Here is a 27996-nt window from a genome sequence, read left to right on the forward strand (position 1 = left end):
AATGGTTTGATAAACAGTTGTCATACTTTTGGAAAAACTTGTGTGATGCTTTTCACTATGTATGATATTTATTTTTCAGTAGAGAATGAAGGTCTGCTGGGACAGAGGTTTAAAGTGTTAGGCCCAGTCGCATGTCCAATATCCCTTTCAAATACACACATTTGCTTTTATTCTATTGACTTTGTTTGCTAAAAGGCCATGGCTTCCTAAATGTTCAATGAGGTCTTCTTCAAAGACCAATTACAAATTGTAATTTAGAGAAAGGCCTTTCAATACCGTAGAGAAGGCCGAGGATCAGAAAACAATATTAAGAAATACAGATAGTATTAAAACACATCGGAGTCTTTTGATGTCATTTATTATGTATCTGAATTAAAGTGATAAAGTAAACACTGCCATAGGTAATAACCTATAATTACACTTATCCTGGGAATCAGGCCTGCCAGACTGGGAATCAAACGTACAACCGTTGGGTTATAAAAGTCTATCTCTCTAACCATTACACCACAACTGCCCTGAGACACATCACATATGATATAGTTACAGGGAAGAGTAAATACTATTTATGCATCTAATTATATTTGGAGATTTAATAATAAACATAATTAAAAGTATGTACAGTATTCAATGTAAACACATAAAGCCTTACACTTATTAAGAACAGCTCACATTATTTTATTTGAAGATGATTTGATTTTAAAAAGGTTACAAACCATAAAATGAGCATAAAATCGGTTGTGAATGTTCAATCGCAATGGGTGTGACTGGAAATGTAATTATAGTAATTCTGTAAAATGATCATATATGATAGGCTACGTAATCTGTGCTTACACACCCACTTGACGCTCTTCAAAGCACACACATGCACAGCAAGAAACTTCTCAGTAAAGTTTCCTTGAAATGAACTAACCCTGATATAACCTGCTCCGGAGCAGGTTATCTTCAGAGAGGGAGTTGCTGTGGTTACTTACACACCCTAAAAGTTACCTCGGTAACCCAAAGTTGAGGTTATCATCTTAAACTTACCCGGTTATGTCACAAAACAAGCTTTCTGGAATACCCTCCTGGTCTTAATCTTGAGCTGGAACAACATATACAAGGCTTAAAAACACCTGAATGGATTTCGGTGAATTATTTGTAAAAAAGTGTGTTGTGTGTGTTAGATATACAATATGACACAATTATTCATTCTTTTTATTTGGGAAAACATGATTTCTGCAAACCCCAGCTGCCAGTTTTAATTTAAACTTAATAATAATATTTTTTCATTTTAACAGTGCAACCAAACTACTGAAGACAAGATATTTTCTGAACAAAGCTTCCTCTTCCACCACAAACCCACTTACATCTAAAAGTCGACATCATAACTTCTGTTGCGGCATTTCCTGTCATTCGTGTGTGTTTAAACTCTGAATTAACTTAGGTCTATATACGGCGTACATGACAAAAGAAACATACACAATACATTACACATTATCAATAGTCTTTGGTGTGGAGAGAGGAAAGAATGCGTCATGTATTCTCATCTTGCTTGTCATGTGACACTGTGAATGGAATGTAAATAGAAGAGTAACACTTTAATGTTGACGTTACAATATGACTTTATACTGTATATATTATGCAACGTTAACATAGTTCATGTTTTATGATTTCATGTAATGTTATCTTCATTTGTTGGCCTGTATAGCAGCAAAAAAGACTTTATGATGTTGATGTTTATTTATGTTTGTTTGCTGTCTTCACTATCTCACACATTTGACTCCTGTTAGGAAGTTAATAAACCACAACACACTTGCATCTGTTCCTCTTCTGAAAGAGCTTCAGCACTATAACACATCAAACACAAATTGATGTTCGGTCTGTGCTAGTTTCAAGTGTCTTATATCACTTATTTCTCATAAAGTTATTTCTACTCCAATGGCTGTGTGAAAAGCAGGATATTATACAGTCATTATTGCAAAAGAAAGCCTGTTAATGACAAACAAGAGACTTGTCTGTACAGAACACCCTGTTAGAGTTTTATTTTGCAATAATGACTTTATGTTATCCTTCATTAAACCATTTACCCACCACACCGTGTTTCCTTCTCATGTCTGATAAGTATTTTCATGGCAAGAATTTACTACTTATATATACTGATATATATGCCCCATTTTAACCTGAACATAATATAAGACTAAAAATATCTGTGTTTGTTGTCATGAGTAAATTGACTAATAATTATCCAGGTGCGTGGGAAATGTGCAGAATGTTTTATCATTGTCCATACTACAGTATGTTTTCATTTCATTTCAATAGCTGTCTTTATTACTCTTAAGAGAAGGTAAAGAGCTAAATAACACATCCAACACACATACGTTTGTAAGACGGACACAGAGAGTACTATCTTTCAGTATACTGTTTGGTGTTCTAAAAACATAAAGATTTAATGTGAAATCACTCCATCTTTGTCGAGTCATGCGAGCGGGCAGAGTTTCTGCGGTTTGCACAAAAGCTCTCTGTGCCAAAGGCTTTCATTATAGGACCCAAATGACCCCATACATCTCCATTCACAGGGAGTGTACAGTACAGTAGATAAACACACATTAAATATAAAAGCTTAATGAGATCACGCCTACACTCACACACAAAATAAATCTGTAATAATAGGGCACAATATACTGTATTAATATGAAGGAATTTTCCGTCTTCATTTTTTACAGTTGTTTTACGTGTATTTTACATTTTGCACTGCATTCAATTACATTTGAGCATTAACAGAAAAATTAAATAAAGGGAAATGTACTGGTAATTGTTTTTATGGGATTTTCTTTAACAGTGTAGGAGATAAGAATCACTAACTTGCACATTTACGAAACCAGTTTAACCAGTTTTTCAGGTAGAAAACTGCCAATATGTATTGTAGAAGAAACTGACACCCAGATTGAATTCAGGTTCACTTACCAAGAAGATGAATGTGGTGTGAGGATCACAATGGGTTTTGTAAAGTCAGAAGCAGAAATGACTTTGCTGCTGTTCAGATCAGGGTATAAAGAAATCAAAAACAAGACACTAAATAAAAACTTGTGTGGTCTAATAAACTACAATAAAAACAATGCATGTAAAAAAGGGTTTAGGATTTTGCATTTTGTTGAGCTTTTGTTATGTATGAAGCACATCTTCGCTATCGTGTTCCAGAGTCAAATAAAAGTCTGGTTGAATACATTTGCAATTGAGGGGTAAGAGAAAAGTTCATCCATAATAGAATGTAATGGGGCATCTAGAAAGAAATAAACCTTTGATCGCAGTGACTCAGGTGTTTTAAACCGGATATACAAGTCTCACATCTGCATACGCATACGCATATGCACACACGTGTTGGTTTTACTACATATGTGATGTCATTTCACAGGCATCCATTGATTTTATATCATGCTCATTTTTATATGACCTAAACCTCACAGACACATGCCTAGCATCAGATTTAAAGACAAAAATGATGAGGCTAATTTATGAACCTTGTCATTTTTGGTGACCAGAATAATTTCTTTGCAAGATTATATTTTTATGTGAGTGAAGCTCTTACAAATATAACTAAACCCACACACACACACCCTCTTCTGTCGTTTGTACTGTTTGTACTGTAAGTATAATGTCATATAACCCTCACCTACATGACCGGCAGATGCTGCGTCACACTGACTCAGGAGTTTCTGAATGAAGCCCAGCGCTTGACACGGTTTACATTCACTGCTGTTTGATAAGAGACACTAAAACTTTCGCTCATGTTATCTAAACAAACCTTCCCAGATGATGCTCTTTTATAGCTCAGAAGATTTGATTTATGTTCTCAGTTGTGTCTCAACTATGTCTCTTCTAGAAATGAGCGTGTTATTGTTATAAACACATGAATAGTCTGGAGGTGTAAATGAATAGATTGTTGAAGTCAAATAATCCTTATTTGAGTACATTTGATGAGAAATGTTTGAGTTCATACTGAGATCTTCAATAATATTGACTTTTGATTGCAGACGAGACAAATCTGAGCTCAGTTTGACACATTGTTGACGTCTCTACTCAAACATTTCTGACTCCTTTTCTCAGGAGACACAGACGAGACGCAGATGAGACTCATTGAGAAATAATTGAGATATTGCAGAAATCTCATCTTTCTTACGGAAACACCGAATACACGGATGTCAAAAAATGATTTATTACCCATAATTCATGACCCCCTGCCAGGTGTACGATGATGACCCCTTTGATCGTGCATCCTGTGCACATTTATGACATCTTTGTTGTTCTTTAGGAAAAATGTTTATAATTTCCAGACCTCGTTGTTTCACACCCCCCCCCCACACTTCTTTGTAGAGATATGGATTTTCTTTCAGAACGCTTGGTCTTTGACCATAATGTCTGTGAATGAAATGATACAAAACAGGTTAAAGAAATAAGCAGCACAGATGATGAATAAAATAGATAAATAGTGATGAAATGAAATAAGATCAAATTGTCAAGTTCAGTTTTTAAGTTATAAAAAGAACGTGCCTGAGCTGGTTTTAGAATCCTTGGTCTTTTTCCATAATGTCTGTCAACGAAACGGTAAAAAATTTGTTAAACAGAATAAGTGATGTAAAAAATAAATATATAATTAGTAAATAAATAGTAATTAAATGAAATAAGATCAAATTTGTCAGTTGTTAAGTTTTAAAAAGAACTTGTCTGTGTTGAAGGGAGATGCATGCAGTCAGTTGTTAAAATGTAAATGAAGTTTGAGGCTGAAATACACTACAAGACTTTTGCTTAGGTTTCGCCCAGATTTTCAGTCTGGATTTGATCAGTTAGTGTGTTTATCTGAAACTTTCAAACAGTCTGCAAGTGTATGACGTCTAGGTTTTAAAAACTCTGTTTAGATTCTTGTAGTGTATTCCAGCCATTAGGCAGATAAAGGATCTTATTGGCAGATTTTTTGATCCTCACGTAAAAAACCAAACATGTCAATATCTGGTTTGGTGTTAAACTTGTCAACATGAAATTAGGAAAAACTTGTGATACAAACTCCTTCAGTGAAAGAGACGTGTTTGAAGGTCAAAACTGTTGTTAGCGAGCGAATCATGTTGCGTGCATGTTGTGTATTTTAGATTAAATCATTTCCTCTTTTCTTGAAGCATATCTATTTATTGAGACAACATGGTAACACAAAAAGTGTATTCTTCCTTCAAGTATTACACTTTTTATCAACAGATGCTTTTACAAAAGCACATCTTTATAGGGTACATGCATTATGACCATCTCATCCATATACCTTCGGTAACGTTTACATTTTGGATTCGGTTATGTTACCATTTGTTGATGCAGATCTACACCACTGAAAGACATAAGGTGAAGAATGCTACTGATATGCATGTTTACCAGCAATCACGCAAAGAAGATTTTACACATATAGAAAAATACAGTGGTCCTTTAAAGACTTGCAGAGTGAACTTCTCTTGCTATTATTTGTTTGAAACATGAGAAAAGACTGACAATGAAATCAAATTTGGCCAGTTTTAGATCTGGAGCAAACCATTAAAACATTTAACCATTTGTTTAACACTTCCAAATAATGTAAAACAGAATTACTGTGTGGACTTCTTGGATTTCCTACCTATATCAGATGTACAACACAATGAGAGGTTTGGAACCTCTGACCTCACACCTCTCTGTTTCACTCCTTGCTCTCTAATCTCATATGACATAACAGTTTTAATAACTCACACATGAGGTCGAGGGTCAGGCGTCTCACTTAGCGCCCGTGCATGAACCCCATCAATCAAACACCTTACAGTCTAATGCAACATTACAGCATCATTCATGTGGATGTGAAGCTCATCTCCAGCAGTCGTGTGATGTACGGTGTGTGATATTTGTTTGGGTTTGTGGTTGTTGCAGTGGCACATGGTGTTCTCGTGTGATCGTCGTGGCATCTCATAACACTGAAGACCATCACCGAGTGTTCTTCTGCAAACATTAACTGTACCAGAACAGACAATTACTGCTGTAATTAACTCTTTGTTCGGCTACTGAAATGCATCAAAAACAGAACTGTGTGAAAATCTCTCAGTCCATGACGCAGCACACCCAAAATTACAAATGGACTTTCATTTGAAGTGCTATAAACACCCAAAATTGATTTGATTGAGGCGTTTATTTTCAAATAACGTGAAACATATCATAAATCATAAACATGTCTGTTCTGCAGGCCTCATGCACTCGTGATGTCAAGATCCTTCATATCTGTAGCACAAACATTGTGCACTGACGTTTAATTTCTACCAATTTTATCAAATAAGTCTGAGCAACACCACCCATAAGATATATCTCAATCAGTTCAATGATTTGGTTGAGCTCCTGTGGGTGAGAGTCACATTCTCAGGATGAGATACGCAGATCTGTGACCCGAGCAGTCACTTAAAGCCAGCGTGAGCGTTTGATCAAGGCCTGACCTGAAGTCTTTGGCCTCATTGAACATTAATCTGCCGTCCTGCATAATAGGCTTACCGTGTGGCGTGGGAGGTTTTCAGACGTTTAGCAGATTACAGGACAGTAACGTTATCTCTCCGTTAGGGCAGTAAAGGCTTCACAGAATTATGAAAACAAAAGATGCTTGTTGGATGTAACCTTGAGAAAAGCAAAGCAGTGGAAATTTCCCAAATGCATCAGGAAGACTGAGACACATGTGACGTCATGTGATTCAGATGAAAAGCAAACGTGGGGTTTTATCTGCAGCACCTGGGCCTGTACGAGCTCACATTTAGGTTGTGACCTTCCGGGTGTATCTCATGGAGATAAATGACAAACGCAAGTTTTAGAGTAGCTTTCAAACGTGCTGTTTCTACAACTATACCAAAGTGCCTCAAATGTTTCTATGCAGTTTAGGAGAAAATGTAATAAAAAGGTTTGATGAATCTCTTCTGAAACTCTAATGAAGACATTTGTGAGATTCCAGCTTTTTTTCTCCAGAGAAATATCTTATGGGTTGATTTGCAGTCTTGTAATATTCAGATGTGAAAAAGTCTGATTTGTTTTAGTCTCTGGAGCTCATGAGGTGAAGGGAATGTTAATAAGGGTCAGACAAAATGATGATGTGATGGAACAGGATGAGACACGGCTTTGGCATGTGTTGTTCTTCCTGTCTGAGGTCTTTTGTTTGGGGCATCAGTTTCCTCTCTCCTCACCCCGCTGGAGACAGATCTGCACAACACCGGAAATAAAACAGCATTGTTATTCCACTTATTCGTGTTTGTGAACAATACTGACAGTAGTGAACATTCTCTCTCTCTGGAGCTCAATCGCTGTTATTCAATCATCTCAGGATATTCTGATGACACAGCGAGGAAAGCATCTAGTTTTATTCGGTTTAACAACGACACCCGGTCTGCCCAGCCGGCTCTTTCTTTCACTCCATCCCTTACCAGAAGTCAGCGGGTTCGTGCGCTTTAGATCTGGGCCACAATATTTCACAATATTAATGGAAAGTTTTGTTGGCGTGTGTTCATGTCGGTGGCCCAGGCTACTGCTGCCCTGCGGTCCAGGAATGAATTCAGAGCTGAAACTAGCTGTTAATCTGTAAGAGGATTACAGGCCTAAAGCTTCATATCAAAAAGATGCTCATATTCTTCTCATCTCCCACCATTCATCTGGAAAATTCTTTCAGCTTATTTCATGGCTTATTGTGGGTACATCCTGACCAAAGGAGCAAGCCCACCTTACATGATGTGCCCACAAGAAAGATAAAGCACACATGAGATCTCTATAATTCTCCTAAACATCTCCTAAACCTTCATACGCTTTGTATGTTTCAAAATTACACTCTCATTTGTTTCTCTTTTTTTTCTATTTTTTGGAGAACTTTCTTTATCTCTAACACAGACAGCATATGTTCAGATTTACACCAAACAGAAGCGTATATCAGCAAAACATGCAGCTGAGTTTTAAATGCATTTGTGCCGCTTGACATGCAGATGTGAGTTTCACTTCCCGTCTGTATGAAGTGTTTGCTTTCCAGTCTGATGGATCAATCATGAGTACATGAGCTCTCCACATCCCAAACATCTCAACACACACAGACATGAAAGGCATAGTTGACCCAAAAAAACCCGTCTATTATCATTTACTCACCCTCATGTTATGTCAAACCTGTATGAGTTTCTTTTCCGTAACAGAACATAAAGGAAGATATTTTGAAGAAAGTTGATAACCAAACAACACTGAATGGTACGAACACAAAACCACCAAGACATTTCTCAAAGTATGTTCTGTTGTGTTTCAGAGACGAAAGAGTCACATACAGATTTACAAACGGGTAATAAATGATGATAGATGTTTTATGTTTGGGTGAACTATCACTTTTTTCTTATAAACATGAGATTGGCTGTTTGGGCATTTTTTCATAAAAAAAAAACGTTCTCTGCATCTGTCGTCTGAATAGCATACATTTACTTGTCACATCTTTTCACATTTCTTAATAGATCAACATCCGATATATCAAACGCTACTAAAATATACTGAAGTGGCCGCAGTGATGCATGTTCCCATATTGCAGGTGGGCTTTTTGCTGTTGTTGTTTGTGTTGCACCACAAGTTCTCATGATTGCAGACAGCAGGCGGCTGTTTGTTTAATACAGCAGATACAATTATTACATAAGAGTTAGCAGAGGGGAAGATGAGCCGACCTTTGACCTGCTCTCAGGAGACCAGCAGCCCATCTTCTGTCTCACGGACCCCTGTGCTCAGGAAATCCACACATATTCTCCAGAATCGTTTTCATATTCTTGTCATCTCGATGATAAAACTTTACCTGGGAGAAACAGAAAGAAACTGGAAAGCAGAAGAAATAATCATGATTTAGATTTCAATACACATTTACATGTCAGTCTTACTTATTCTGTCAAGGAACTGATTCATCCGTCACATGACGTGTGATGGATCACATTATTCATTAACAGCAGATAAACTACCAAAAATGACAAAAAAATGAAAAACTCAGTTTTACAGAGATTCTTTACACCAGTGTTCTGCTCCGAGTCTGATCTGAAGAGGTGAGCGAGTGCAAAAATCAGAAGGGTTTACAAAAGGATTAATGTATACTTAGGCCTCTTTTAGTACACAGTCAGTCAGATAGTTTAACCAGAGGAAGAAATTCAGCCCCATTGTACCTCTCCACAGGACTGGACGTCCCACAAAGAATTATGTGAGGGCGAACTGTAAAATACTCAAACAAATGACAGAGAAGCACAGGTGATCCGCGCTGATCTCCCGACACATGAGAACATTAGTTTGCATCAGTATAACTTAAAAAAAACATTCACAAGAGCCGTGTTCATGGGACACTAGCGCAGAAAAAAACACTGATGCTCATCTCACGTTCGCAAAAAACCTGGATTATTTCACAGCTCGACTGGAAAAACTCAACAACTCTTTTGTTTGATGTAGATATTGTTATGTTTAGAAAAACACATAATATCGCATACCAACACCAAATTCTAATTCCATCTGTGATCACAGGGAGGAGAGACTGCTTTGCTGCACATACTTTATAAACCATTCATGCAGAAATAATTACAATAATCTCAATTTTTTCTCATCGCTTGTGGCAACATTCCAGTTGTAGTCGAGTGATCTGTTGACCTGCTGTACTCTACTGTACAAATGCTATGAACATTTACTGTACATGAACATCTTGCACATTATCTTCTTTCATTCAAGGTTTTACTTGAATTCATGACTTTATGAAGACAATGCGTTCGGTGGAAGCCACCGCTTTCAAAGGCCGAGCCGGGATTCCTCTGTCTGTTGTGTGGCGACAGAAAAATGCCTCTGTTGATCCAGTCTTACCTATGGAGTCGGGACGTCGCCTGGGGCCCCGCGGACTGTTTCAATAGGTCACACATTCCATATCCTTGTTCCTTTGTGCTCTGCGCACCATGGGCTGCGAACTTCAGCATAGAGGATGCGGTGGCTTGTAATCCAGGGGTAAACCGCTATCGACCCAGGTCCCGTTCTGCCCGGCTCCGCCTCCACCGGGGGATTTGGCCGATCGGGGGTGCCAGAGAACTTCTGTGTAAAGGTGCTCAGGCAAGTGATTTGGTTAAGTTATGCTGGGAGGAAAAGAAACAACAAACTTGTTGCTCTTGTCTACCGAGACTTACACCTAACATCATTTTGGAAGTTTTTCTTAATAGAGTTTTGTGTGTTTTTAGCATTACGTGGTCTCAGTCTGACTCACATATATGATCTTTTTTTAACACAACAATAGTTCAAAGACAGCAATGAGATCAAACATAACAAACTGAGATTTTCCAGATGTTTTTCTTTCATAGCACAAGATCGTTTCATCATTAGACTATTTGATGAGATGTAATGTTCATATTCTCTAACTCTGGCAAATGTGCGAAAATAAGGATTTTGAGGTCTTTGAAGCAAAGAGAAGAAATTGCTCTGATGGATGTCCAGGAGAAACAATTGAGACATTAAAGAGTTTTTGAAGAAATGAATGGACAGTAGGAAGACTGTGAAAGTAGTCTCTCTCTCTCTCTCTCTCTCTCTCTCTCTCTCTCTTTCGGCTGGGATTTGTACTCCTTGTGTTTGTATACAATCCACGTCATTGGGCTCCACCCACGAGTGCTGCTGGCTGATGCAACTCAGCCGGTGAATATAAACCCACATTGAGCAGACAGAAGAATCTGATTCCGAGACGCGCCCAGAGGACATCTGCTTTAACCTTCAACATTTCAACATTATCATGAAATAGTGCTGAGTTTAGCACTACTACAGTATTTATATTTCTCGTGTATATGCTTGATCCTTAGAATATATATTCAGTTATTTATACCGGTACATTAAGAAGGATAACTCAATTGATCACTTCTGTAATTGATCACTGGAAAATTCCACACGGCTGGGAGGAGTTTGCCCATTTTTTCCCGATCAGACAGAAGCTGAAGAAACGGATTTGTGTTTGATTCTCGAGGTAAGATGTCATGCCGGTTCGGCAGCATTCCTGTCACACACCGCTGTTTTAACTAGATATCTCCTATTTATTTCATGTCATGTATTTGCTTATTTACATTGGCTTTGTTTGTTGATTTATTTATTGTCTTCTTTGCTCTCGTCTGTCTGGATGTGTATGTGACTCTATGCGCGTTTCATCATGTCATTTCAAACACATCCGTTTTTAAAGAACAGAACGTCTGAATGTTACATTTGTTACCGATTTCCGCTTTAATGTTTAGATAGAATAATGAATTAATGACACACATGCGATCAGTGTCAATGGTTAATAAATCATCGATTGTAAGTGTTTCATTAGTAAAGCGGCTGCAGATTACACTGAAAAGTGTTGTTTGGCATCTTTTTATTTGTTTATTTATTTCTGGTCGTTTGATGTCTTCGGGTAATGCGCGGGCGTAGAAACACCGAGCATCTCTCTTCAGGTCCTCGATATTAAATCCTGCTCTTCATTGTTGACTTAATCTATTTATTCTTCCGGTTTATGGCAGTTTTTATTCATTTTTATAGTCTAATCTGTTGTAGACACAGATAAAATGTCGATTTAAACGCAAGTCTATAAATAAATAAAGTCAAGAGGAAATATTTGTTTATAGATATATCAAGTGTAAATCGTTTTGTTCTGAATGGTAAAGTATAGTCTGATGAGATATCGGTCGGTATTAATAGTTGATGACGGCGCCGGTTTGTAATTTTCCACTCTGCTCCGGTCACGTGTCCACACACTGATGCGCGTCTGCGGTGCTGAGGCGCGGCCGCACTCGCTAATCCATACGGGTACGCGCGTGAAACGCACAGTAAAGGGAGCGCGCATTGACAGTTGTCAGTCTGAGATAGAAAATGACTTTATGTGAATGTACGTAGCACATTACTCTTTCTATCTTATTAATGAAATGAATGTCTAACATATAAATTCATATAAATATGCAGAATAATATTTGTGTTACAGAATGAACAAAACCCCTACAGAGATGCATCACTTCAATGCTCCAGACATGGACAGTAGCAGCTCCAACAGCAATGATTACTTTCCAACCAAAGTCCCTCTCAACGGGTAAATCCTGCACACAAGTTTGCTGTTAATCGCTGTAATTCAATAAATGATCTGATTTATGAAATGAAATGTGGTTACAGTCTGCAGTACAGCGACATTGATGCCGAAAGCCAAAACTTCCTCGCTGATCCTCACCTTGGCAAGAAGAAATATGATGAAGAATATGTAAGTGGTTCATCTGGTCTGAGAAATTCAATCGGATTCTTGAACTGTCCGTGTAAATCCGTCTCTTCCTGTTGGTTTAGCGTCCCGGCTCGGCGACGTTTGGAATGTCAGTGTTTAATCTGGGCAATGCCATCATGGGAAGCGGGATACTGGGGCTTGCTTATGCCATGGCCAACACTGGCATCGCCCTGTTTGTGTGAGTATTGACATGATGAGTTTTAAAAATGTACAATATCTTTCTCTGTATATATATGGCACCGAATTTGGTATTTAAAGAGTTTCAGTAGATAATTAAGGTACACAGGTTCATACCGGATTATAATCTGTAATCCTGTTAATTTGTCCAGCAATTTTCCCCATAATCTCAATCGTCATTTGGCTTTGGTAGAAGAACACTATAAAACTTCTGCGAAGTGTTTACAAACAAACCTGCGTGCGTGTGCGCATGTGTGTGTGTGTGTTAATCTCATTACAAGTGTACCAGGGTTATATAAAGGTATTGGGTTTTCCAGGAAATCCGTCTGGAGGTATTTGAAGGGAAAACGATGAACGTGAGAATTGAATTGTTGAGCGTGTGAGATGGAAATGTACTGAAGGTCATGCAGGTTATGAAGAGTTCAGTCTGGTTCACATGAGCGGACGATGGATCAAATGACTGTGTGGGAATATTACCACATCTAATAGATCGTAACACTCCTCGTCTGTGTGTCGTGCTCATAGTATCCATATGACTTTTAACATTGTCTAAATCACTTTCTTGGTCCTTTCTTTTATCGAAATTTAGTATTGTTGACTTGAATGTTTTGTGCTGGAGCTGGAAGCCGTCCTCGTGTTTATGAGCACTATAAATAATTCAGTTTGTGTTTTCTGTGTTTGTAGGATCCTGCTGGTAGCTGTTGCCATCTTCTCCTTATATTCAGTGCACCTGCTGCTCAAAACAGCCAATGAAGGAGGTGAATGTCTCACAGTATTACTGCGTTTCTATTTTAAATGTGATGGCATGAGTTTTAATGCTCTCTCTCTCTCTCTCTCTTTCTCCAGGCTCTCTGGTTTATGAACAGCTGGGGTATAAAGCTTTCGGGATGCCTGGCAAACTGGCGGCCTCCTGCTCCATCACCATGCAGAACTTCGGAGGTAAAAGCAGACTCAATTGAAAACTCCTTTTTCGGTTTAGTTTAAGGAACTTAAATGACATGAACTCCGTTTTAACCCCAGCTATGGCGAGCTACCTCTACATCGTGAAGTACGAACTGCCGATTGTCATCAAGGCGTTTCTGGACGCAGATGATAGGTGAGATTTTGTGTTGTGACGCTCGGAGATGAAGTACGAGTCGTGCGGGGATCTGAATGCATGTTTTTGTTGTGCTGGATTGTTTAGAAGCTGTGCTCAGAACAGTGTGAGCGCTTCATTGTACAGCTGTCCGGCCGGGGGGATACAGGGGGGGTGGGGGGATTCGAGTCTGATTCAAAGACCACGATTTAGAGTTTTGTGCCAGTGATCTAATACAACAAACACTGACATCAAAGATTCAGACCCCCACGTGGAGTTCAGGGCACAAGCCACATGAAACACGGCCGCGATAAAGTCGAAATACCACACACGTAGAAAACAAGATGTGTGAGAACAGCTGTGTGTTATTTTCATGAAAACACATTTATGTTGGATTTTATTTTGTGTTTTGCAGTTCATGGTACACTAATGGAGATTATCTGGTGCTGATGGTCACCGTGGGCATCATTTTACCTCTCTCACTGCTGAAAAACTTGGGTGCGTGTTCTCAAAAACTTTAACCATGAGAATGATGTGTGGTTTATTGTGATGCTCATGGTTTGGATTTTGTTTCAGGTTACCTCGGCTACACGAGTGGCTTCTCTTTGTTGTGTATGGTGTTCTTCCTCATTGTGGTGAGTTCAGAGACTTGTTATATTCAGTGTGAGGGGTTGGTTTACAGGAAATGCAAAAGAAATTGTCTAACGGGTCGTGTTGTTCTTCAGGTGATCTACAAGAAGTTCAAGATCCCGTGTCCTCTGCCTGAAGACTTCATTAACATCACAGTGAACGCCTCTACGTCTCATCATAACACCACAGAGGATGCAAGCTGCAAACCAAAATACTTCGTCTATAACTCACAAGTACGACAAGTTACATTTGCATATCTCAGATTTGCATTTGAGTTGCATGTGTGTCTAATGGCGGGTGTTTTTTTTTTTCTCAGACTGTGTATGCGGTGCCCATTCTGACCTTTGCATTTGTCTGCCACCCGGCCATTCTGCCCATGTACGAGGAACTTAAAGAGTGAGTCAAATCCCCTATTCAGTGATCATACACCAGACATGATACTGCAGTATACTTTAGTACTTACTATAGTAAACTGTCCATTTCTAGTTGTTTACTAAATTTACTTGATTAATAAAATGCGCTGGTAAATTGTAGCATACTTTCTTAATGTATTCTGTAGTGTGTGGTGTACTTTAATATTTATTTATTGTCATTGAAGTCCGTTACATGTTTGATAAAGAAATAAACAAACTCGTTCTGTTTGTGTTCACAGTCGTTCCAGGAGGAAGATGCAGAACGTGGCAAATGTGTCATTCTTGGGAATGTTTATTATGTATCTGCTGGCTGCTCTGTTTGGATATCTGACCTTCAACGGTGAGCGTTTAAACACACACACACACACACGCACACAATGAAGGAGGTGTGTCCCATGAAGCGCTCTGATTGGTCAGTTATACTGTATGTCTGAGAACCATTCAGCTTGTAGATGGGAAAACGTTATATAAAAGAAATTTCGCTGAAGGAAAAGTAAACATATTGATGAGATGACAGCTGTTCCTGGGCTGTGGGCAAAGTTCTATTTGTCAAATGTTTATACTACAACACGACGAAATGTGTTCTCGTACAAACTCGCCACTTTAAAGACTTTGTAAAATCAAAATAACATAAATATAAACAACAAAGTGTAAATTTAAAGAGTGTTTTGAGCACCGATGAATTCACTCAGTGTGTAATAACTACATAAATCAATAGTCTAATGTTATGATTGTGTTGTATTTTACAGAGGCTGTTGAGCCCGAGCTCTTACACACTTACTCCAGGGTGTACCAATCCGATGTCGTGCTTCTGATCGTGCGTTTTGCCGTTCTGATCGCTGTCACCTTGACCGTGCCTGTTGTTCTTTTTCCTGTGAGTATTTCCCTTCATTTACACTGATTTATCATGTGAAGAATGAAATCGACAGCGTGCTGAACAAAAGCTTGTCATGTGTTTTAGATTCGTACCTCCGTCAACCAGCTGATGGGTGCGTCAAAAGACTTCAGCTGGGCACGGCACGTCGGCATTACCGTCGCCCTCCTCGTCTCCGTCAACATTCTGGTCATCTTCGTCCCCACCATCAGAGACATTTTTGGATTCATTGGTAGGTGCAGACAGGATGTGATGTCATCTATAGCATGTAAAGCTTTGTCTATGTGCGTGTGTGATCAAGATGTTGTGTCCGTCTGCAGGTGCGTCTGCTGCAGCTATGCTGATCTTCATCCTGCCATCCGCCTTCTACATCAAACTGGTGCAGAAAGAGTCTATGAAGTCTGTCCAGAAGATCGGGGTAAGACAAGACGCAAATATTGAAATCTAAAATCTTGTCAGACTGGCTGAAAATGACGCTAATATAATAACAATATAATCATTTCTTTCCCGCAGGCAACTTTGTTTCTGATCATGGGCGTCCTCGTGATGATCGGTAGCATGACTTTGATTATCCTGGACTGGATCCACAACGCAGGAGCTTCAGAGAACCCCGGCGATGGCCACTAGTGGGAGTGTCCACTGTGATGGACAGGCAGATGGGGCGGAGCCACGCCGCAAAAACTGCGATTTAAAAACTAGAGAAGCTGCTCTTTTATCAGCGCGGAGCAAAAAAAACATACCATTCTGAAAGAATGTTCTGAACTATGTACAGTATGCTGTTAGACCACACAGATGGTAATCCACTTTTATTGTCGTGCTTTATTTTTTATTTGCGTGTTGTAGTTTTGACACAGTTGAATTATGGTGGTACGTCACACTAGAGTGTGAAATATTTGCCAAGTTCAGGTTGAGCATCTCGTACTAGCAACCAAACCGTACTAATCTCACGATCGACATCGAACATCCGTCTGTACCTGCGACATATATATCGATGTTTGTATGTGGAAGAGCACTTAATCTTAAGCGATTGTGAAGATGTCCTTTTGCACATTTTCACTGTGCTTTGAGAACGTTTCTTACGTTCATACTGTCTGACGCGAGTCACCTGCTGTTTAAATCTAACAATGAACAAATATTGATCCGTAGTTGTTTGTTGCAGAGCGACTGCACCAGTTTACTGTAAACGTATTTAAAATCCGAGCGATTGGTACTTTTAGGTCAAAATTGATATCAGCCCTGTTTATTGTTTTATTCACCTGTCAGGTTTGATCATTGGTGAACCATATGCAAAAGAGAAAAACCTTTGAATGTCTTTGTCGTCCAAATATATTCAAAATGTAACTTCACATGTAAAACAGCTTTACTTTTGAGCTAAGCTGCATGGACCATGGTCCGGTTTCACAAACAAAGCTTAAGGCTAGTCCCAGACTAAAATGAATGTCTTAACGGAATATAACTTGCCCAGAAATATCTTAAAATACATCAGTGCCGCTGTTTTGTCTCAAGATGCACACCAGTAATGTATTCTTATAAGGATTTTTATTAAAGTGACATAAATATCTCGATTCAACTAAGGCATAGTCCTGGCTTAAAATAAGCCGTGTCTGTGAAATCGGGCCTAAATGTTTCAAGTTCATCTTTAGCCAAATAATGTCATTTTCAGCTGCTAACTTTAAAAATGAATTTTCACATTACACAGGCAGGATCAAAGCTGTTTCATGTTGGACTTTACGGGGGTGAACATTTTCAGTGGTTTATTTGACTTACCTTTTCAGTGTTTGACATCGCAAGCGTAGACTTACTCCTTGAGAGGGAGGTTGTGTTTTCAACTGGTCACACCTCAGTGTGCTTCCAAAACCTCAAGTGTCATCCAACCTGTTACTCTCCAACCGTTATTTATGATAAAACACCAATGTTATGTAATTTAATCTATTTTACTATATTTATATATTGTACATATGTGTATATAGCACAAGTTGAAGTGTATATATGCTTTTGCTTATTGTTTTTTCAATTTTGCTCAATATGTTTGAAATATGAAATGGCTTTAGAACTCTAGTGTACTCATATATTACTCAAGTGTGTCGAGCCAATGGAAAGGGCCCAATATCGGATTGGTAAATGTTGAGAGGTTTCTCTCGGCTTGTTTTAGCTCTTGGGTCAGACCCGACACACACACACACACACACATCTTTCACACTACTACTAAAATACTGTACTCAGACCTGCGAGGGGTGAAACTCCTCAAGTACAAGAGGACATTCCTGCGAATGCTACGCTCTTGTTTCAATGAAACACTGTATATCATGTAATTAATGTCTAATAAAGGTTCAGGATAACCCATCCATCTGTCATTTCTCATGTGTAGAGATGTTCTTGTCCTTTGTGTCAATATAAAAGTATCTTCAAATATTTGACTCATTAACATACATAAAACTTTCTTAATTCATTTATTCACTCATTGGACACGTGTTGATGGAAAAATGACAGGAAAACTGTTTGATAGTATTTATGCTACTTTCTATGCAGGAAGCACGATGTATTGTACACATTCTCACAAACAGAAATCTAATGTTAATATTGAAATATTTAATCAATATTTAATTTATTATCATTTAAATAAAATAAGAGTATATTGTAAAGGAAGAGATATTTTGGCCGTTTTATGAGTCATAAAATAATAAAGTCAAGATAACACAAGGTTTTAAGGGAATAACCATAGATTTGTGACGCGTAAAAAATCAACTACTGCTCGAAAATTATTTTTCCAATTATAGGACGCAATATTTTACTCTTTTAATATTTATGATGCTTGAAATATTTGACAAATCAGTTTAGACAAACTGTGTTTCATGCGCATCCTTTTAATATTCGTTATTTTTCGTGACCGTGACCGTTTAAGTTCATAGAAATTCGTTGTAAACATTAAACCCGTTTCATATTTTACTTGTCCAACTCCTGAAAAAAGCCTCAAGAGGACTTAAAAGCGACATTAGCACCGTCTGGTGGACATTTTGTAACTACAGCAACGTGAACGCGCATCAGCCCTTCCACCAACTTTTATGTCTGTGAACTTCATTCCGGCGTGATGACGCAGGAAGTCTCCCGGCATGCCCCGCTGCAGCGCCGCCCCGCGGTGAAGAGGTGAAACTGCAGCCTCTGACCCACATGTGGCCGGACGGCTTTAAATCTACAGCTTATACACGCGCGAGCGCTCATGAAAGTGCACGAAAAGTGCGTGTTTTTGCGCTGAGGAGCGTAACGTGTGTTTTTATATGACCTGAGGCCCGTGACGAGAAGCGCGCGGAGGTGAGTGTGTGTGGATGACAGCAGATGCTAACTCGGCTAGCCGCGTCACACTCATAAACAAGAGTCTAAACTAACAAACACTACATGTAAACATGTTTACTGATAATTCATTGTGTGTCTCTGTGTAATACATGTGTACACACTCTACACGAGATGGACTTTAAACAGTAAAAAGTGCTATAAACACCTCTGCTAACGTTACCTCAGACAGCTAATGAACAACTCAAACTTCAGCTGTGCTGTTCGAGAGTAAATAAAGCGACTGAATTACCGTGAGAGAGTTACTAAATTATTTTTCAATTTTGTTTTATGTCTGAAATATACTTATAATGTATTGTTGAGATTTGAAAATTCTTTGAATGTGTTGATACAGGGAATCTGGGCTCAGAGCAGCTGTGACCCGGGGCCAAAGATGCGAGAGGGGCCTGGAAAGGGTGAGTGGAGCTCGACTTTCATCTGTTCCCTTAAAAAAGCAGAGATGAGATTTCTTTATTGCTCAGTTATCTCTCCTAGACATCAGTGAGATTAAATGGAGACCAAATTGAATTTAGTCTCGCCTCCTTCTCAGACATTTCTTGTAGGGATGCACCGGTGTGTGTTTTGGCCGATAACCGATGATTCTTTAGCATTGGAAGTCGATAACCGATACATTTGCCGATATACAGTATATCTAGATATTAATATAACATTCCCTGAGACTGAAACAAAAGGCAAACAGTGGCCGACTGCTTTTATATGAAAACATTCAAGGTAACCGTAAGTTCTCTTTTCAAATCATGTACCAAGCCTACTTTACACTAGTTAAGATTCTTTAACCTTTAAACTTTTCTGCTATCTTTTTTATTCAATAAACAAATGATTGATGTTCTCCCAGAGCAACTCAGAGAAGTGTTCTTAACAGCCACGAGTCTAACAGATCTCAAGACAGAAAGCATTCAGACAGCAGTCTGATTCAAACAATGTGCTTTTGTTCCTATGATTCACACCTTCATAAATATCTACATACTGTATCTACATCAACAATGTTTTGTTATAACTGTGAGCAGCTGAAGAACTTTAACCAGAGGAAATCATTTATGATTTATCGGCTATAAGATATTGGACTCAATTTTATTATAGCCGATATGGCCAACAATTTATTGTGCATTCCTAATTTTTGTGAGAAAAGAGTCCGAAATCTCACAAATGTCTTTGTCATTAGAGTTTCAGAAGAGATTTGTCAAGGCTGCGATCAAAAGTCAATATCATTGAAGACCTCAATATGAACTCAAACATTTCTCATCAGATCCAAAGTATTTTACCTCTACAATCTACATTCATTTGACACCTTCATACTCTCTCTCAACAATTACACGCTCATTTGATTCTGTTTATAGGAGACTGAAATTGTTACTTACATTTGATACGACTCCTTCAGATCTCATGAACCTTAAAAGAATGACCTTTGAGCAATAACATTTCCTCTGGGTTATCTTTGTGAATTTGTTGTTCCCAGTATCTCTGTTTATTTCAGATATTTACTATTTTGTAAATTTTATGCGTTTCAGATGGACGGTGTTCGGAGGACGAGGCAGCCCAGCGCTGTCCTATCTGTCTGAACCGACCCAGACCGGCAGATAGAGCGGTACCAGACTGCTGCACACATGTCTATTGCTCTGCCTGTATACTTCGCTGGGCGCAGGTCAGGTTTACTCTACATGACTGTCAAATACAGATACAACAGGTTGCGTGATATCATGATATTAATGTTTGGAGACAGTGGTGATGGTATTTATCCTGACATTTGTTTATTGGGGCTGCACAGTATGTCAGAATTATAAAAAAATGGGAATTTTGCATATCGCAATGATTTGTGAAAATGGAATGCTCTCATATATTTATTCATAGACAAAGTCAGGCATGCATGTGCGAAAGATATATGATCAGAAAGAATGTTAGGCATTTATAATATACATTTTCATTTAAATAGTTTTAGATATATTGTAATGAAGTCGAATCAATTTGAACTCTTAAGTGTTATCATGTTGCATTTTTTAGCAAGTTGTCGCACATTGTGTTTTTCTTCAATATAATGCAGCTTTTATATTTATTTATTCTGGAAATTAATCTCAAATGTGGTCATACCACCCAGCTGTAAAGAACATTTCCGAGGTGTTTATGCTTGTAATGTTGTGTGTGATGGTATGCAGATGGTTCAGTCCTGCCCAGTGGACCGCAGACCCTTCAGTGTGATCTACCTGCAGGGCTTCTCGCAGCACTGCATTAAGGTCAGACACGCTTCAGATTTTCTGGATATCTGTTGAAAGATTCTTGATGAAACTGAGTTCAGCTTCTCTGTGTTTCAGCTTCCTGTGAAAGTGTCCAAGCTGTCAGAGCCGCACAGGTGCAGTGGTCAGGACGCTCAGAGGATGTGTCATGTCTGTGTGTAAGTGCCCTCAAACTTGTGCTCGAGTTTGTTTAACACGTCACTCTTCTATTGGAATATTTCTGCATATTTTTGTCACTGGCAGGGACGAGACAGAAGAAACCAAGAGAATTCACAAGAAAAGAGTTGACGCCAAACAGAAACACCACATTCGAAAATGTATGTATTATTGTTATTGTTTTGTTTGAGGTAATTGTTTGCGGTTATGTATGAGTGTGATTTAAGTAAATTATTTATCGTTTTTAGTATGATCTTGGTTAAATTTTAACTTCTCACTAAATGAATAAAGGTAAAATATTTGTAGAGCATCTTGGTCTCAGTGCTCATTTGATTTGTTTAGATGAAGTTTAAGATGAGAGGTTGTATGGACATCTTGTTTAAGATTACAGCTGATGTAGATCTTAAATTACAAATTAGTTTAACTCTTCAACAGGTGACTCTGACAAATTTGCAGTTAAAAAGAGAAAGGTAAGTCCTGCACTTCATTAAACATTTTCTGTCTGCTTCCTGAAATCCGTGAAACAGAAAATGTTGAGCCCTTAAGCATAATCTGTTGTGTTCTTTTCACGTGTAGATGAGCGGAGACTCCTGCCGTGCTCTTCTGCGCTCTCAGCATGTTCACTCATCACTACCCAGCCATCAGGGGGCATCGGTCGGTACGGTGACTCAAATCATGTAAGCGCACACTGGCCCAATGCCTTTGCCTGAATTAAGTTCTCTGTGTTTTGATTTGCGGGTGAACAGTGTCTGTTTGCTACATGTTTGTTGTTGTAGAAGTGAATCTGTTGAGGTTTGTGAGGAGTTGCCGGATGACGTCCAGTGGAGCAGATTAGAGAGGAAACCACGGTGGTTACCTGTCTTTGCACCTGCAGTCTCTTCAGGTGCTCCCAGGTGAGGAGCATGTTTTAGAAATGCTGATTTTGTCAATAGTTTCATCCAAAACAATTAACAGTGCATTGAAAGCTGTATGTTTTATCAGCACATGTTTAGTTGGGCTACAGGAACTGAAACTGTGTTTGCTTACTGATTCAATTTAGGGTGTCCCTGCATTCACACCTGCTCCTGTCAGCTGTCTCTGTGTCTCTCAATCTTCTGTTCTCAGAACACTCAGGTGAGAGATCCAAACCTTTTGTAAATAGCAACACATATGTTTGAATTAAACAGTCCTCACATAACTTGTCATTTGTTCTGTGTTCCTCAGTTTCTAATGGCAGAGTTTGTGCTGTCACATGTCCCAAAGGAGAGGAGAGAAAGGGAACCAGAGGTTCAAAGAGCTCTGCAAAGCCAACAGAAGCTGTTGCAACAAGACGCTCCTCTCGGCACACTCGCACAGAGTCTGAGGATACTGCCGCCGAACAATCCCAGGCCACGGATTCCGATGCGTCCTCTTCCACTAACCATCCAGCTACACCACAAACAACAAACGATTCCCATGCATCTACAAGCGGAGATCCGCAAGAGAACAAACGGAGGACAAAGACAAAAGGTCGTGCAAAGAAAACCTCTCTGGTGGAAAGACATGATGATGATGATGAGGAGGAGGAACAGGAAGCAGAGCCAGAGAATCATGAGGAGGAAGCACTATTAAAGAAAGAAGAATCAGATGAAACCGAAGCAGACCAGGAACCAAAAGAAGCTCAGAGATCTCATCAAGAAGACAGTGACCCACAACCAACAGATCCGGAGCAGAAGATGGAGGAGGAGAATGAGAAGAGTTCTGATGAGAATGAACAAATTTCCCATGATGTTAATCAACAGGAAGAAGAAACAAACACAGATGACGAAGAGGTCAGTATGAATACTAATGAACATGAAGACGAGACACTTTCACAAGATGACATGTTGGAAATTGTGGAAAATTGTGATGAAAGCCAAGAAGAACCATTGAATATTTCACCAGTAAAGGAAGACAATGTACCTCTTTTCTGTGCGGAGCCTGAGCCTGATTTTCAAAATGATGAATCCGTCAATGTGGAACCAACACCTGAGCTTTCAGCAGACACTTCAAACATCATCATTGATCTAAAACAAGAGTCTGACATCACAACAGAGAATACTGATGCAGATCTCAAGCAGGAGTCCTCCAGTCTTTCACCTGTCGAGGATCAGAGCACCTGTCCATCAGACCGAGAGCTCCCATTGGTTACACGAGAGAATGCCAACTCAGAGGGTTTGGACACCAATGCAAGAAGCCCTCAAGACAACACTGATCTCATTCCCATGGAGTGTGATTCACCTCCGTCTGAGAATGAAGTCAATGCTACAGCTGAGAAAGATGGTAACGTGCCTCAAATGCCCAGTCAAGACCCTTCACCTGACCCCAAAACTGATTCCTGTAAAGACCTAAAGGAATCAGACAAAAAGGAGGGACGAGCACGCAGGTCTCGATTTCACTCGGCTACGACCACCTGGTCTCCCAGCAGAGAGTCTAGAAACGAAGGGTCTCGTAGGTCAAGATCTCGATCGCGAGACCGAAGCAGCAAGACCCGATCCACGTCAAGTAGCTGCGAGCAACAAGAAGATGAGCGAGACTGTAAGCGCAATCGCAGTCGTAGCAGAGAACGCAGTCGTAGCAGAGAACGCAGTCGTAGCAGAGAACGCAGTCGTAGCAGAGAACGCAGTCGTAGCAGAGACCGCAGTCGTAGTAAAGAGCGGAGTCGCAGGCGACGCAGCCGTTCAAGGTCCAGAACCAGAAACCAGGCCAACTGCAGGAGCCCGTCTCAGGAGCGCATGGACCATACTGGCCACTCTCCTCACAAAAGAGAATCACAGGGTGGGGAAGGATTGCGGAGCAGAGGAGGTGGGAGAGGTTTTCGCAATTCCAACTGGAGGAACGGTTCTGAGAAGCCCGGTCATTTCTCAGGGAGAGAACCCATCTCTTCTAACAACGGCAACTTCAACGAGGCATCGCCGGACCGGGGCAGAAGTGAGAACCCAGACTGGGTGAGGGAGAGGGAGAGGACTTGGGCGGAGGCTGAGACAAGAGGGCGTGAGTCAAGACGGGAAGAAAACACGAGCGAACCTTCTGTGGAGTCCTTGTCACGAGGTGGCTGGAACGTGGATCAAGGGCAGCGTTCTACCGGGCGTGGCCGAGGTGCACACTGGTCATCCAACCAGCAGGGGGATCTGGCAGAAAATTGGAGGCCACGTAATTCTTTCTCAGGGACATCTAATAACATAGATTCATATAATCGCTTTAATGAGAACCGAGCTGGAGTTAAGAGGAAAGAGCCTGATGGCTCTGACATGGCAATGGATCGTTCAGGGTGGTCTTCGGCATCGAGCTGGGCCGTGCGTCGAACTCTTCCTGCTGATGTGCAGAACTACTACTCACGTAGGGACAGAGGGGGTGCCGGTAACATCTGGAACAAACAAGAAGAGGAGCAAAGTGCATCAGGCCCCTCAAAACAAGCAGGTCTGTCTGTCTCCCAAAATTGAATTGCTTGTATTTAAGTCTTGCAAATTTTTCACATTGCATCTTTTATATTATGGGGTGAAATATCACCTGGTCATGTGTTTGACATGTTTGGAGAGATTACGTTCTCAATGTTTTTCTGTGTGCAATGTTTATTCACAGAGTGATGGGGGGATGTATTAGGAGGTTTTACATTAAATAACACAATGGCATCTGTCACATTTCAGATTCCCCTCAGAATCAGACAAACGCCCCCCTGCAAACTGAGGCTGTTCCCCAACCCCTGCCCAACCTGATGCCCCCTCAGCTTGGCATGCTGGGGTTACCCTTACGTTACCCCATGCCATCTCTGGTACCCAGACCTACAGTTCCCGGCCTGCAGCCTGCTCAGTTCAGCATGCCACCTCCCGTCCCTGTTCATCTGCACCCGACAGGACCTCTGCACCCAGCCGGACACCTCCTTCAGGTCCCGTCCATTGCAGTGCAGGGTCTGCCACCACCACCCCCACCACCTCCACCTGTGCATCAGGGGGGATTCACTGCTGTGCCTGCTGAAAGCCACACATCTCAGGTATGCATGCCTCCGTTTAGTGTGTCTTGTGAGAACGAGAGCATTGTTTAAAATTGTTTTAAACAAGTGTGTTTTTACAGCAGGTGATGCATAATTTCTCAATCGCGGGCAAAGCTTCCTTCAAACCCATGCCAACCAAAGTGGGTACAGCCGTGCCTCAACCTGCAGGGACCCTCAGTGTGGCTCAGCCATCCTCCACCACCCTCCAGCCTGCATCTCACAGCAAAGCCCGTGCTGACAGTTCAAAGAAAGAGAAGGTCAGGGTGCACTTTTCTATATAGAGCTGCTTTTCCAACTAGCAGTGAACTAAAAATTCTTATTTTTTCAAACAGAAGTTGCAGATTCAAGAGCGTGCCGTCAATGAGGTCAAAGCCGCAATTAAGCCATATTATCAAAAGAATGAAATTAACAAGGAGGAATACAAGGAGATCGTACGCAAAGCTGTGGAAAAGGTACATTCTGCTGTTTTAAGCTGATTGTAATGTTGCTTTTCAAGTCCTCTTGAAATAATCTTAAATTGATGGGTTTCTCTCAGGTGTGTCACAGCAAAAGCGGAGAGGTGAATACAGATAAGGTAGCCAACCTGGTGAAAGCGTACGTGGACAAATACAAACGCATACGCAAAAACAAATAAGAAAAGAGCTGAGACTCGCTGCTCTGCGGAATGCACAAGTGCAATTTCAGGTGTCACTGACTGGAGCTCTTAGCATATTTACATAACCAGAATGAAGATTTTTCTAGAGATTACATATTTTGTTTAATTTGGATTTGATATAGTGCAAATGCCCTTTATTGGATTGTGTCTCATGGGTGTGTGGGTGGAGCTGTAAAATGGGGAGGGTTAAGGGTTTGTAATGGTGTTGCTTTAATTTCAGTCTGCTTTTAAGTTTAAAGTAGCAAAGAGAACGAGTAATCAAGGCAATTGATTTAAGTGGTACTACTGGACCTGCCCTGTCTCTCTCTTTCTCTCTCTCTCTTTCTGTCTCTCTCTTTCTCTCAGTAGTCGTCATATGGACATAATGAGGTGATTTTCTCTTTAGAAGCGTCAAATGAATCTGGAATAAATGTGCGTTAGCTATATTTTTCCCTGCAGATAGCTGAATGTGTGTATTTGAGTGTGTGTGTGATTAAATCATAACCTTGCGTGAAAAAGCACGGGTAGTTTGTCTCTGAGCTAAGCTGATTTTTGTCATATGCAGGTTAAAGTCTTTAATCTGTTCATGCAGTTGAATCACTGTGTATGTTTACCCTCCTTAATAAACCAGCTCTCTGTACACGGTCCTGTGTCAGTTCACTGAAACCTCTGCTTGTGTTTAGCAATGCAAATCAGCTGGATCTAAAAACTGAGATGAGTCAATTACAATTCTCAAAATATCCCATAAACCTGTTTTATGCAAGGTTCTGTCTGGTTCTCGAATCTGATTGGCTGAGAGCCATGCGATATTTAACCAGGATCACAACGGGAACTGACTGTTGAACCGCTTGAGTGTCGTTATAGCTGAATCGGGTGCAGTGGTGTAATTCAGACACATCGCCACAGGAGGGCGCCCTTAGTTAACTTCCTTTGCGTGTATTTTTTATTTGTTGGTTATTTATTAATACTGAAAACAACCATAAATCTCTAGGATTTTTTTTTAAGTTTAGCTTTAGATTAGATTTGCCAAATAAATGCGTAACATTTGAGTTCACTGGTTTATGACATTTTTCAGCGTGAATTTAAAGCGGATTTGGTGAGAACACAATATAAGGATTTTGATACTTAATAATAAGGATAATATTTTATTGAATTTATTTTATTCTAATGGTGATTCACTAATTGTCCACAGGAGGGCGCAGCCAGTTCCATTACTTAAAGAAAAGGTGAAATTGTTTTCTTATTTACGTTCACTGAATTTGCATGACATTTCAGTGCCTTTTGTACACCCAACAATAGGAATGTTTTACAAGATGTTTTGAAGATGCAGACTTTGGTGTCAATGAGTTTTTGTAAATCTTTGGTTTGTGAGCTGTTGAAGGAAGAGTTAAATTGAGTTCATATTTTGTGACATTTTGTTGGTTTAGGTTGCGTCTTGACCAGGAAACTTTTGAGAAAGATTGTTGATCAAGGTTTTACTTTTACTGATTAAATAAAGGTAAATAAAATGACTGATTAAGTCAAATTACTGTTTAAGATGATGCTTTAATTTAAGCCAATGTACTGTTTGTTTATGGCTTTGTAAATGTATATATTTAGCAAGTGCTTTTATCCAATAGTTTCTGTTTACGTTTAATAATTTAGCAGACGCTATAAGCAAAGTGACTTTAAAAGGTTATGTCATCCTTTACTTTTCCTCAGGTTGTTTGATAACTGTATAAATTACTTTGTTCTGATGAACACAGAGAAAGGTATTTGGAATAATGTTAGTAATTTTCGGTTACGTCATTAACTACCATAGTACGAAAACTCAAATGGTAGCCAAAAGTGACTAAAACTTTCATATATACTATGCTTATACATAACGTATTTAATTGTTTTTCACTGTGTGCTTGTGAAGTTGCAAACATTTACTGGACGGCTGTAAGTTACCAGAAGTGTTTGTAGTATGCAGTGCCCAGTGGTCTGGTGGAAATGTGCACTTGCACTTTGTAGCTCAGGGTTCAAATCCAGCTTCATGTGAACCAGGTATGTATGTATAAAAAGATCAAATTACCAGGAGAAATGTTTCAGACATCCAGAGCCCTGTGGCTCAGGGGTAACGAACACTCTGATTAGACTTGGAAGTTCAGGGTTCAAGTCCAGCTTTGGGTTATTGCTCGCAAATCTTATGTGTTTCAGTAAAATAAATAAAATTACCCGGAGATA

At 39.8% G+C, this 27996-nt stretch overlaps 2 protein-coding genes and 1 long non-coding RNA gene across 7 annotated transcripts; 2 read left to right on the forward strand and 1 right to left on the reverse strand.

The window, feature by feature from the left end:
- Positions 1 to 5143: 5143 nt before the first annotated feature.
- On the reverse strand, positions 5144 to 9989 carry LOC306892903. Its single transcript, XR_013786515.1, has 3 exons — positions 9856 to 9989; positions 8694 to 8838; positions 5144 to 7212 (listed from the first exon to the last, which is right to left on the reverse strand). It is a non-coding gene; the product is annotated as an uncharacterized lncRNA (long non-coding RNA).
- Positions 9940 to 17841, forward strand: slc38a2 (solute carrier family 38 member 2). The gene is made up of 16 exons (XM_079454253.1): positions 9940 to 10990; positions 11978 to 12082; positions 12163 to 12247; positions 12328 to 12443; positions 13127 to 13200; positions 13289 to 13381; positions 13463 to 13538; positions 13933 to 14015; positions 14094 to 14152; positions 14243 to 14380; positions 14464 to 14543; positions 14800 to 14900; positions 15310 to 15434; positions 15522 to 15666; positions 15755 to 15852; positions 15948 to 17841. The coding sequence occupies exons 2-16, from the start codon at positions 11979 to 11981 to the stop codon at positions 16059 to 16061; spliced, it is 1491 nt and encodes a 496-aa protein (XP_079310379.1). The 5' UTR covers positions 9940 to 10990; position 11978; the 3' UTR covers positions 16062 to 17841.
- A 680-nt stretch (positions 17842 to 18521) lies between these two features.
- scaf11 (SR-related CTD-associated factor 11) lies at positions 18522 to 26451 on the forward strand. 5 transcript variants are annotated; one of them, XM_079454224.1, is made up of 16 exons: positions 18522 to 18743; positions 18951 to 19015; positions 19117 to 19177; positions 20291 to 20424; positions 20933 to 21010; positions 21089 to 21168; positions 21254 to 21327; positions 21602 to 21636; positions 21743 to 21843; positions 21943 to 22059; positions 22206 to 22279; positions 22370 to 24583; positions 24811 to 25154; positions 25238 to 25411; positions 25487 to 25606; positions 25690 to 26433. In XM_079454224.1, the coding sequence occupies exons 3-16, from the start codon at positions 19156 to 19158 to the stop codon at positions 25786 to 25788; spliced, it is 3666 nt and encodes a 1221-aa protein (XP_079310350.1). In that variant the 5' UTR covers positions 18522 to 18743; positions 18951 to 19015; positions 19117 to 19155; the 3' UTR covers positions 25789 to 26433. The 5 variants fall into 5 exon arrangements, with proteins under 5 accessions (XP_079310350.1, XP_079310346.1, XP_079310347.1 ...); XM_079454221.1 differs by having other exon boundaries at positions 18552 to 18743; positions 25235 to 25411; XM_079454220.1 differs by lacking the exon at positions 18951 to 19015 and having other exon boundaries at positions 25235 to 25411.
- Positions 26452 to 27996: the final 1545 nt, after the last annotated feature.

This window comes from Barbatula barbatula, assembly GCF_947034865.1.
Source record: "Barbatula barbatula genome assembly, chromosome: 4".
Lineage (NCBI taxonomy): Eukaryota > Metazoa > Chordata > Actinopteri > Cypriniformes > Nemacheilidae > Barbatula > Barbatula barbatula.

Excerpts from the sequence above, each read along its gene's own strand:
- slc38a2 (XM_079454253.1), top strand. The coding sequence starts at position 11,979 with ATGAACAAAACCCCTACAGAGATGCATCACTTCAATGCTCCAGACATG. Across the intron at positions 14,153-14,242 it reads TGGTGTTCTTCCTCATTGTG|GTGATCTACAAGAAGTTCAA; the intron begins GTGAGTTCAGAG and ends GTTGTTCTTCAG. Across the intron at positions 15,435-15,521 it reads TGCCTGTTGTTCTTTTTCCT|ATTCGTACCTCCGTCAACCA; the intron begins GTGAGTATTTCC and ends CATGTGTTTTAG.
- scaf11 (XM_079454220.1), top strand. The coding sequence starts at position 19,156 with ATGCGAGAGGGGCCTGGAAAGG. Across the intron at positions 21,169-21,253 it reads AGGATGTGTCATGTCTGTGT|GGACGAGACAGAAGAAACCA; the intron begins GTAAGTGCCCTC and ends TGTCACTGGCAG. Across the intron at positions 25,155-25,234 it reads CTGAAAGCCACACATCTCAG|CAGGTGATGCATAATTTCTC; the intron begins GTATGCATGCCT and ends GTGTTTTTACAG.